Raw genomic sequence first — 10,655 nt, forward strand, 5'->3', positions numbered from 1 at the left:
TCTGTTGTCTGTTATAATGTTGTTTATTGTAAATAAGGCTAGTGTAGTCACTTCATCCATTGTTGTTTGTGTTAATTAGCTCTGCTATTGTGAGTAGTTCTGTGTTTCTATTTATGATAATGTCGCTTGTGTCCTTTGAGCTAAAAGACGGCAAGTCTGTCCTAAAGGTCGTGCTTCTGAGTCACCTAGGCTGTCTAAAGGATTAGTAATTATCTCATGTTAATTAGGTCTCTGGTTACAGTTTGTATTGTCATCCTTGTGTATATATTTGTGTGAGTTCTCAAATAAAAAGGCTGTTCCTGATGTACTCCAAGACTGGTGTTGTCTGGTGACTGGGTGGGCTTAAGAGTCTTGGATAGTGCTGGTTCTGGACAGAGGAAACATTGACGGTGGACATAGTTTGAGGAGTTTTTTTGTCTAAGGTAGCGGATGGATGTGGGCTTTGGCCATAGGTTCCCATAATAAGCCAATGGCATGTGCCTACAGTATTATACCTAGGTTATACCTAGGTTGCTTGTCTGAAGTTTCTAGAAAGGTAGTCCAAGTTCTGGGAGACTGACGTTAGAAGAGATTCAGCTAAATGAAAGATATAGGTGGAAAGGTTAATTTTTACTTGAGAGACAGAGTGAAAAAAAACCTTCAAAGAGGACTATTTAAATAAGAAAATTCATCATTACAAATCTTATTACTTGTTTTTCTAAAAAAAACTATCTTCAAACTTTTTATTTCTTTTCAGTTTTTGGATATAGCGGGAAGGGTTAGAACCTTTCTAACGTTTTTAATTTCTACTTGTACAAAGTGTAATTAGCTTGCCAAAGCAATGGTCCAGGAGTTCAATTTTTTTTATATTTGTATCAAGTCATACCAAGAAAACATAAAACAACTAGTGTGTTACAATAATGTTTTAATACCTTGAAGAAGAGGGAGATCTTTGAGCACCTGAAATGCATTGGCTGCTTTATGTTTTCTTTTATGAACTATAAAGATACTTTGACATTAAAGACCTTTGGTTTGGTGTTCTCATTAGACTTTTTAAATGTTGTTCTTCAACACTTGGTCCCCTCTTTATTAAAGGGTACCTGTTTTTGTTAAGAGCAGACACACTGGAGCCACTGTCCCCCCAGTATGAATATGATTAACCTACTGATAAGTAGAATCCAGCTCCTCATTTTCGCATGTCTAGGTTTTTGACTTCTGTCTTGGGTCTTGTTGGGGAGATGTCCCATCTCTTTCTGTCTTGGTGAACTGGGGAAAATCTCAAACTGTGGCACAGGCACAACATGACAAATGTTCTAATCTTCCTCTACTAAACTAAAAAAAGAGTGCTTTGCTCCCTGTGTCCCTCTAGGACGGTGATATGCAATTAGCGGACCTCCAGCTGTTGAAGAACTACAAATCCCATGAGGCATAGAAAGGCTCTGACAGCCACGAGCATGATACCCAGAGGCAGAGGCATGATGGGATTTGTAGTTTTGCAACATCTGGAGGTCCGCTGATTGCATATCCCTGCTCTAGGAGATCTTTCTTACTTCTTCACCTGCTAATATATTGTAACAGGGCTGGAAGTGAAGGACAAAGTCAAATTGGACAGAGAACAGTGAAAAAGGACCAAGATGCTTACCCTTTATCATTCTAATCAAGAAAAAAATATGTACCCCCAACAGGTCATAATTTTATCATTTCTCTACCTACATAGTGGTTGGGCAATGATCCTGTTCATGTTCCTCTGGTGATACTTGAACTTGGGTCTGTCAAGGTGTCTGTCTATGTCCCCACGAATGCTTCCTCATTTGATTCTGAACTAAGAAAAACACTTTGATGAGAAGTAGGATTTAACTTTCAATGGCTTCCAAATATGCCTGAACATTGGAAGTTTGGTCAAGATGGAATCAGACACGTGTTTTATTGAGAATTCAACAAGTAAGCAAATAAATTGCACTGGTTGGTTGTCCTTTGAGTTATTGAAAAAATCCATCAATTTGGAAAACACCAAGGTAGTGTGTGTTGGGAGGAAAGGCATGTAGCCTGTAAATTATACTTTAAATATATGTACTGAATTTGTACTTACAATTTTCTCTTAGCCGTCCCACAAATATTTGTTGAATCTGCTAGTGACTGCAGCTTCCTGGGAATTGGGTGACAACAATGCTGCACTGCTCTTGAACTTGGAGCAGGGTTGCCACACTCATGGTGGCTGTGCCTATTTTTCACTACAGTGGGATGAAAAAATGTTACAGAGGGCTTGGTTATCAGCATTGTCACAGCTGATTCACAAGTGTGTATCTTGTCAATCATTACCTAGTCCCGCCAACTGCTTTCTAGAATGACAGCACTCCATGTTTTGATGCAACCCCCCCCACCCCCACTGCAAGCTGCAGTGTCTGGAAGGGAGAGCATGTGTGACACAAATTAATGAGTATTTGGCTCAGTCAGGAAAGGTCAAGGGAAGATATTTGTTTACTTTATGAAGCTTGTGAATCTATACCTGGATGATTTGGGACTTTTGGAACTGTCATACAGAAGCATTGAAATGTACCTTAACTATTGGTTGAATTAGATGAACTTGTGTAGAGTAGACTAACTAGTAGACTAACTACTTATGCTGGCCATACACTGTACGAAAAATAGGCCAAAATTTGGTTATTTAGACAGTTAGTTAGTTTTTCGGACAGTTAATAGGCACAAAATTGATAATCGTTGGGACGTTTTTGAGCCAAAAAAATGAAGGACAAGTTTGGAATTTTTCTGCCAAAGAACGATAAATTGAAAGACTAATGTGTTTCCCATCCGAACTGTCTGCACTAGGTATATGTAAAAAAACAAACCAATTTTTTTTAAATTTATGTCCTCTGAACGATTTATCGGTCATTACATGATGGCACCATCGTTTGCGCTCACGGCCGAATGTTCGTTTTTCAAAAATGGGTTTGGCCGATTTTTCATATAGTGTATGGCCAGCATAACAATGTATGTATTTCTTCCAACTCACCTCTTAAAAGTCTTAGTTTTAAGCAGAGAGACGAGACTAAAGGGACAACATGTAGTCTAGAGGTCCCGAAGGACATTCAGACTACCATTAGATTGAAGGGCTGCAACCAGGGTGAGTACTGGCTAGATGTGGCACCAAACAGAAGATGGCCAACCAAGCTATATGCCTTTTGACTAAGTTTTGATACCATTTAGGAAATTATAAGCTAGACATTTTTCTTATAATAACTTTTCTGTCATTATTCATCTTTTAAAAAGAACTTGTTCTATCACTATCATCTGTCCATGTGCCTATTTAATATCAATAACTAAGCTTTATATTATTTTCTATGTTTTTTTGGTTGCATTTGTGAAAAAAAAACTCAAAACTGTACAGACACTGTAAATCCACCCAGACTGAAATCTTATATTTTGTGGTTGCTATGGTGGTATGGTTATACACCAATATTGTCATCTATGACCCCTCCCCCAGACCCCACCAAACTAGGGTTAATGCTTTTATACATGACAATGGCACTAATCAATCCGAGTGACTGAGTTGTTTCTTTCGAAATTCCTGTTTCCTGCATGAGGATTGATCCTGTAAAAGAGAGAGAGAAAAAAAAAAAAAAAAAGGAGTATAACTTAATAATTATCGGACAGACTGTTCTATCTCTATGGGCAAAGATCTACAGTGACCCCAGGTGCTGACTACATGAACATGATAGTCCAGCGTTTCTACAGTATGTAATGTAGTGCTGGTATTATTTTAAAGCAGGATTACAAGCAGGATTTTAGCGACTATTCTATGGTCAATATATATTAAGACCTACCCATATTTTGAAATGTTCTAGGCACATTTTCAAAGAAGAGGAAGCCAAGTTGTGATCTAGCATTAATGAGAATGCAAACCAGTGACATCAGAGGCACTTTATAATCATGAAAATGCAACCTGTCCCTTCTCTAGCGACCAGTGTCGTTAATGGAACTTCATATTCATAAGAACACATCTCTTCCATTCTCTAGAGATCAGTGACATCACCGAAACTTCATATTCATAAGAACACAGCCCGTCTAATCTCTGGAGACCAGTGACATCACCGAAACTTCATATTCATAAGAACACAGCCTGTCCAATCTCTGGAGACCAGTGACATCACTACACTTTATGTTCATGAGAGAACAGCCCTTTCAATGACTAGAGACCAGTGACATCACTGACCCTTTATTAAAATGAGAGCACAACCTGTCCAATCACTAGAGACCAGTGACATCACGACACTTCATATTCATGAGAACACAGCCCATCCAATCACTAGAGACCAGTTACATCACCGACACTTCATATTCATGAGAACACAGCCTGTCCAATCACTGGAGACCATTAACATCACCGACACTTCATATTCATGAGAACACAACCCATCCAATCGTTAGAGACCAGTGACATCACCGAAACGTCATATTCATGAGAACATGGCCCGTCGAATCACTAGAGACCAGTGACATCATCAACACTTCATATTCATGAGAACACAGCTCTTCCAATCACTAGAGACCAGTGACATCACTGATACTCCATATTAATGAGAACACAGACTGACCAATAACTAGAGACCAGTGATATCACCGACATTTTATATACATGAAAACACAGTTATTTCAATCACTGGAGACCATTGACATCAATGACACTTCAGATTCATGAGAACACAGACTGTCCAATCGCTAGAGACCAGTGACATCACCGAAACTATATATTCATAAGAACACAGCCCATCCAATCTCTAGAGACCAGTGACATCATCGACACTTCATATTCATGACAACACAGCCCATCCATTTACTAGAGACCAGAGACATTGCCAACAATTCATTTTCATGAGAACATAGCCTATGCATTTAGTAATGGTCAAAAATACCACATATTCAAGAGAATCTGGAGAATTGTTTGCTTCATGAGCAATGGTTTAGTCCTCAACCTCGCTTCCTCTGCTCTCTAGGTAACCACCACATGTTAAAGTCAGTATGTGTAGTGCAAATTATTGCATACTTCTAAATATTTCTCCTCTACAGGTAATTATTGCACATAGCTACCTGATGATATATCTCAGGTACCTATCTACATGTACTCTACAAAAGGTGTATGTGTATGTATATATACATACATTACAGTGCATTTTTCTTACCCTCCCTTGCTCTTTTTAAAAGTGCAATAAATATATAAATATTTTATCACACACCCAGTTATCTCAGTACAGAGTACAAAACCCCCAACCCACCCTTATTTTGCTTCAAACTCCCCTACTTATACTGCGTATAAATAAATATATTATATATACACACACACAGACACTCATATATACCCTCACATGTATAGTGCAATGTTAGCAACATAGTACAAAAGGGAAGGCCTCCTTCTTGTTGTATATATACAGCTGAAGGCAATGGTATCTTAAAAGGAATTGCTAATTTTGTATGTTATCGTTATTTAATCCTCTCAGGAACTGAGGAAAATAGATTTAACGCACCTCCCAGTATGTAAAAATAAGTGCCACAAGTTACCTTATTTTGGTGCAAAAATTGTTAACCGTTAGAAAAAAAATAATAGGTTAAAAAAAAAAAAAGCTGGTGGTTCATCTGGGATGACATGAACTATATCTTTGAATTACTGTTATCTGTACAGGGAAGCATACAGGTTATTGAGCATAATCTATGGGTTTGTTCTTTAGGAGAATGACATATGTACAGTAGCGGCAATAAGTGTATAAGGGGGTGTAGTATCTTGGATCAACATGTACAGTATGTTTGATGTGTAGGCTCAGCTAAAGAAGGCAGTTAGCGTTACTGAGATGGGGGTCATTCCTGCCCCCTTGCTGTAAGTAGGGTATGAAGCCCCCTCTATATATCTGTTTCTAGGAGATATTGCTCTGTGTACCCTTTGTCCAGCTTCAAACCTAATACATTAGTGCAAAAATCAGCCATGGGCCTCCACATGCTAGGTGGCAGGAACAGCTGGCATTTTACATCCGCTGGTAACAATGGCACATGTGCCGCTAGGTGAGACAGCAACTGCTCTTGTGCCCCCCTCAAACCAGAGCCAAAGACATCAATGTTGAGGTAGAAGCAGCGAGGCCCTGCCGGTACAGGGAATGGTGCGGTGCACAGAGAAGCCACCCTTGGCCGAATGCTGTCATCTGTCATCCAGCGAATAGATTTGCGGCGGAGCAGGTCATGATTGCCAGGCAAGGCTTGGAAGGGCTGCCAGTCCTGGATGAGTGTTTGATTGGGCAGAAGATCCTTCAATAGGCCCCCACGCTCCAGGAAGACTCCTTGGACCTCTTCAGGAGACAAGAGGATGGGTGGAGAAGGACGCGATGGCCCAGGGGGTAGTGGAATGGAAGATAATCGAGAGGAGAGTTCAGGTGCATTAAAATGAACAAGTAGTATGCCCTGGTAAGGAAGGTAATGAAAAGAAAGCATAAGAGGAGAATATTTTGATGGAAAAAAATGGGACACGAGGAAAGGACAGGGAGACAAAAAACATATTTCAAAATAAAGCTGGAATAATGTCATGTCCTGTTCCACCACAGTTATGTTCTGTTATTCCATGCAACTTTACCTGTTTAGAAATGACTTTGTATTTGTTAAGTTCCTTTGGAGTCAGTTTGTCATCCCTGGTCAACCTCATTACTTTGACACTTGGGTATCGATGTTTCACCAGCTGGCAACCGAACCTCTGAAGCACTCCAGCTATTCCTCTGCCTCTCTCCCAGGGTGCCACACGGAGCCCTTCTAGAAGAGCTGTTTCCCCTCCATCCACCACAAACATAGAGAGGAGGCCAATCTAAAGCAAGGGGAAGAACAAAAACATCAGGGTTCCATATGTGAATACTCTACTCACCTATACCTTACCTCCAGTATCCACTTTTACTATCAAATTGGACACTGCAGGTCAAGGGCCAAAATAAACAGCCTGATAATTGCTACCTATTATTTTTCGTTTGTAGCTATGCCTACCATAATCAAAGTCCCTTACCTGATGTTATCGAACTGCAGCCAATATTTTGATTTATGTATTAATCTCAGTCCTGATCAGGGTAACAATTCCAATGGGTTGTAGTGATTGCACCCCAATAACATGACATTTGCACCTCTGCCTTTATATTTCCCCATGTAGGCTGATAGACAGCATAGCAACCCCTTTATATGATGCCCGATAAGTATTTTGCAAAGAAAATCTCCACCCAGTATTACAGTATGCGTCTACATTTTCTTACTGTCTATTGGGGTAGATTCACGTACGGGCGCCTAAAATTAGGACGGCCTAGCCTACTCTTTTTAGGCTACACCGCCCTAAATTATTTAGGTTAAAAGTGATTCTCAAACCACTTACCTTCAAATTTTAGGCGGCGTAGCCTAAAACGAGCGGGCGAAAGCGCGCCTAATTCAAATGACTGGGAGCGGGGTGTGTATTATTGAAATGAGGCTTGACCTCACGTTTTTTGACATTTTTTTACACTGCGCATGTGCCGGGCAACTACATTTCCCAGTGCGCATTGAGGCTAAGTAGGCCGTACGGGCCTATTGATTTTGACGCGTACGTAAGCGACGTAAATCCCGATTCGCGGACGACTTGCGCAAACGACGTAAAAAATTCGAACCTCGCGACGGGAACGGCGGCCATACTTAACATTGTTATTCCAACTCATAGGTGGAATAACTTTAGGCGGCCTATCACGTATGGAAACAACGTAACTCGATGGTGTAGGCCCGGCGTACGCTCGTAAATCGTCGGGAATCGGCGTAGCCCCATCATTTACATAATCTAGGCCGGCCGCAATGGCATCTAGCGGGCAAAAGAAACATTGCAGCCTAATATAGAATGGCGCAAGCCAGCCTATCTTAGGTATGTTTAAGTGTATCTCTGTTTGAGAATACACTTAAACATAGGCCGGCTTAGATTCAGAGTTAGGTCGGCTTATCTGTAGATAAGCCGGCCTAACTCTTTGTGAATCTACCTATATTGTCTCTTAAAGTGGAGTTCCAGTCTCCCAAGCATTCTTTAACAAAAGCATCCTGTGAATCTTAGTACTTGTATTATATGTAAAAAAAAAATGCTTAAACGACCCTCCTATGTAAGCACCGCTCAGGAATCAATAATCAAGGTCTCTATGCAATATGATGTGTCACAAATAGATGTGAAAATATCTAGTACGTATATATTGTAAAGGTTTTTTTTTGGGGGGGCATTATTAAAACTTGTTGAAACAGTATCACGCTATGTGGACAATACATTTTTTCTTCACATGAGCTTATTGGATCCCTCAATAAACGTAATTTAAGTTTGGTGGAAGGTCAACTGGAGCGGTGGAGGATCTGGCTTTGATGTGAGGCGCATTATACTTTTGATTGTGGTGAGTGCATCCCCAAAGGGGAGTTTTTCCACGTGGTGTGTCGCTTGGTGAATGGTGGTCTACTTTCAACCAACCACTACATAAAGCTATAAATTGAACACTTACGCACTACTTTTCCTTTATGAACTACATGAACTGCATAAGAAAGCTTGTCAACTTGGTTCTTCTGACAAGAGCGCTGCTACAATATTTATGAGGACATTTTAAGAGTGTTTTTATGAATATTGTTTTTTCAACTCGTACTATATAATTAGCATATTGCTATAACTGTCTTCATACTTTTTAATTATAAATTTGTTATTTCTTATATCATCCTGGCAGGCAGCGACCATCACAAATGTGGGCATCTGAATCCCGCTCCTATGTATTTCTGGGATTCTGTGCAGCTGACTACCCAGCATGCACCTCCCAATCTCACGCCTGTGGAGTAATGACACTGAGTGGCACACTTTGTTGATTACAGATTGCCATAGCATCGGTGGCGTTGGCGGAAGTTCATGCCCCATTGTTATGGCAACCTGTCAATCAAAAGAGAACTGGGATGGCAAGTGCGGTCAGGAGGGCTTCCTGAAGACTCATGGGATAGATGACGCTGATATCCCAGGAGTCCAAGTGAGTTGCCTAATGACAAAATCGCCTGGACGACCAATACCGAAAGTAGCCTAAATACATTTAAAAAAAATAGTATATTCATTTACGACTGTACTGGGTGGGCATTATGATCTGAGGAACGTCAAAATGGGTGGAACTCGGCTTTTAGCAATCTCTCTTCCTAGGCTACATCTCTTGAATTTGAAAGAGGAAAGTGAAATCGGTAAAAACAAATTTAGAAGTCGATCTTGATACTTTTATCAATTAGTTCTATAAGTCAACATTTAAAACACATTTTCGGGGGATTGCCTATCTTGTGTCCTGGTTTTCTGCTTTAAGACTCCAGAGTATATTATTAATACTGCATATAAATAAGTCAAGATACTCTACCTACAGATCCTTTTTTCTTTCAGTGAAAATGCAATGAATTTTTTTGACAATAAGGTTGATAATCATTGATCTAGATGCTTGAGGACAACCTGTGGCCAATCTTAAAAAGGCTAAAAATTGGTGGTTCAAATTTTTTCCCCTAAACATATAAAGCTGCTACAAGTTAGGCTGTGTCTAATTGTTTCATTTGTTTCCTATTGCTGGGGAATTGACTTCCTTCATTCTCAAAAATGACTTAGCACTAAACACTAAACAAAAAACCTGTAATGCCGCATACACACCATCACTTTATGTGATGAAAAAAAACGTCATTTTCTGTGAAGTAAAAAATGACGTTTTTGAAACTTCAATTTTCAAAAACGACGTTGCCTACACACCATCGTTTTTTTCACAATGTTCTAGCAAAGCGAGGTTACGTTCACCACGTTTTTCCATTGAAGCTCGCTTCATAACTAGCTTCTGGGCATGCGCGGGTTTAAAAACGTCGTTTTAAACGTCGTTTTTTGCTACACACGGTCAATTTCTGTGAAGTAAAAAACGACGTTTTGAAAAACGACACATAAAATTGAAGCATGCTTCAATTTTTTTTTTGTCGTTTTTCACAAGACATAAAACAACGTTTTCCCCCACACACGGTCATTTAAATTGACGTTTTTAAAAATGTCGTTTTTTTTTCAACACATAAAGTGATGGTGTGTACGCGGCATCAGAGGAGCAAGTTCATATGTCTGTTGGTGATGACACATCCTTACAACATCTCCTTTTTTCTTGGCCAGTATCACCATCCGGTCCTTCTCGTTCACCCAGCTGTGATAGCGACTGGGCAGATAATCCAATCCTCCATAAATCCCATGAGACATGGACACAATTGCTTCAAATTCCTTCTCTGTGGCCAGCACAAATTCTAGGTCCCCATCTTGGGGTGCACCAGGAATAGCTTCAAGCTTCATGTGGGACCCACTGGAGCAGGGAAAATGATGGAAGAAAGCGAGGAAGCCACCAACACTGCAGCACAAATTACGGACCAACCAAAGGCAGGAAGGTTCAAGATCTTGTCAGAAAATATGAATCCAGGGAATCTAAAAAACAAAAGGCCCAGTCATAAAGAGTAGAGACAGAAAGATAATAAGCAGACCTACGATCTATAAAGTTGATCTATACTCTAATTTCAAATCATTTCAGTCAACATAAGCTTTTGGTCACGTGATCAACAAAGTAACTTTGAGCTGTATTGTGTAGTGAAAAGGTAAGTATTTCAGATCTTTTATTAGTATTACTGGATGATGATTA

At 39.9% G+C, this 10,655-nt stretch overlaps 1 protein-coding gene across 1 annotated transcript; it reads right to left on the bottom strand.

Annotated features, from left to right (window-relative positions):
- Positions 1 to 5,583: 5,583 nt before the first annotated feature.
- LOC120933485 (histidine N-acetyltransferase-like) lies at positions 5,584 to 10,439 on the bottom strand. The gene is made up of 3 exons (XM_040346718.1): positions 10,118 to 10,439; positions 6,590 to 6,814; positions 5,584 to 6,420 (listed from the first exon to the last, which is right to left on the bottom strand). The coding sequence occupies exons 1-3, from the start codon at positions 10,313 to 10,315 to the stop codon at positions 5,869 to 5,871; spliced, it is 975 nt and encodes a 324-aa protein (XP_040202652.1). The 5' UTR covers positions 10,316 to 10,439; the 3' UTR covers positions 5,584 to 5,868.
- Positions 10,440 to 10,655: the final 216 nt, after the last annotated feature.

The sequence above is a fragment of the Rana temporaria genome, chromosome 3 (assembly GCF_905171775.1).
Source record: "Rana temporaria chromosome 3, aRanTem1.1, whole genome shotgun sequence".
Classification (NCBI taxonomy): domain Eukaryota; kingdom Metazoa; phylum Chordata; class Amphibia; order Anura; family Ranidae; genus Rana; species Rana temporaria.

Coding starts and splice junctions, on each gene's coding strand:
- LOC120933485 (XM_040346718.1), bottom strand. CDS start 10,315: ATGAAGCTTGAAGCTATTCCTGGTGCACCCCAAGATGGGGACCTAGAA. Junction 6,815..10,117: donor CCAAGAAAAAAGGAGATGTT/GTAAGGATGTGT, acceptor CCCTTGCTTTAG/ATTGGCCTCCTCTCTATGTT. Junction 6,421..6,589: donor ACAAAGTCATTTCTAAACAG/GTAAAGTTGCAT, acceptor CTTCCTTACCAG/GGCATACTACTTGTTCATTT.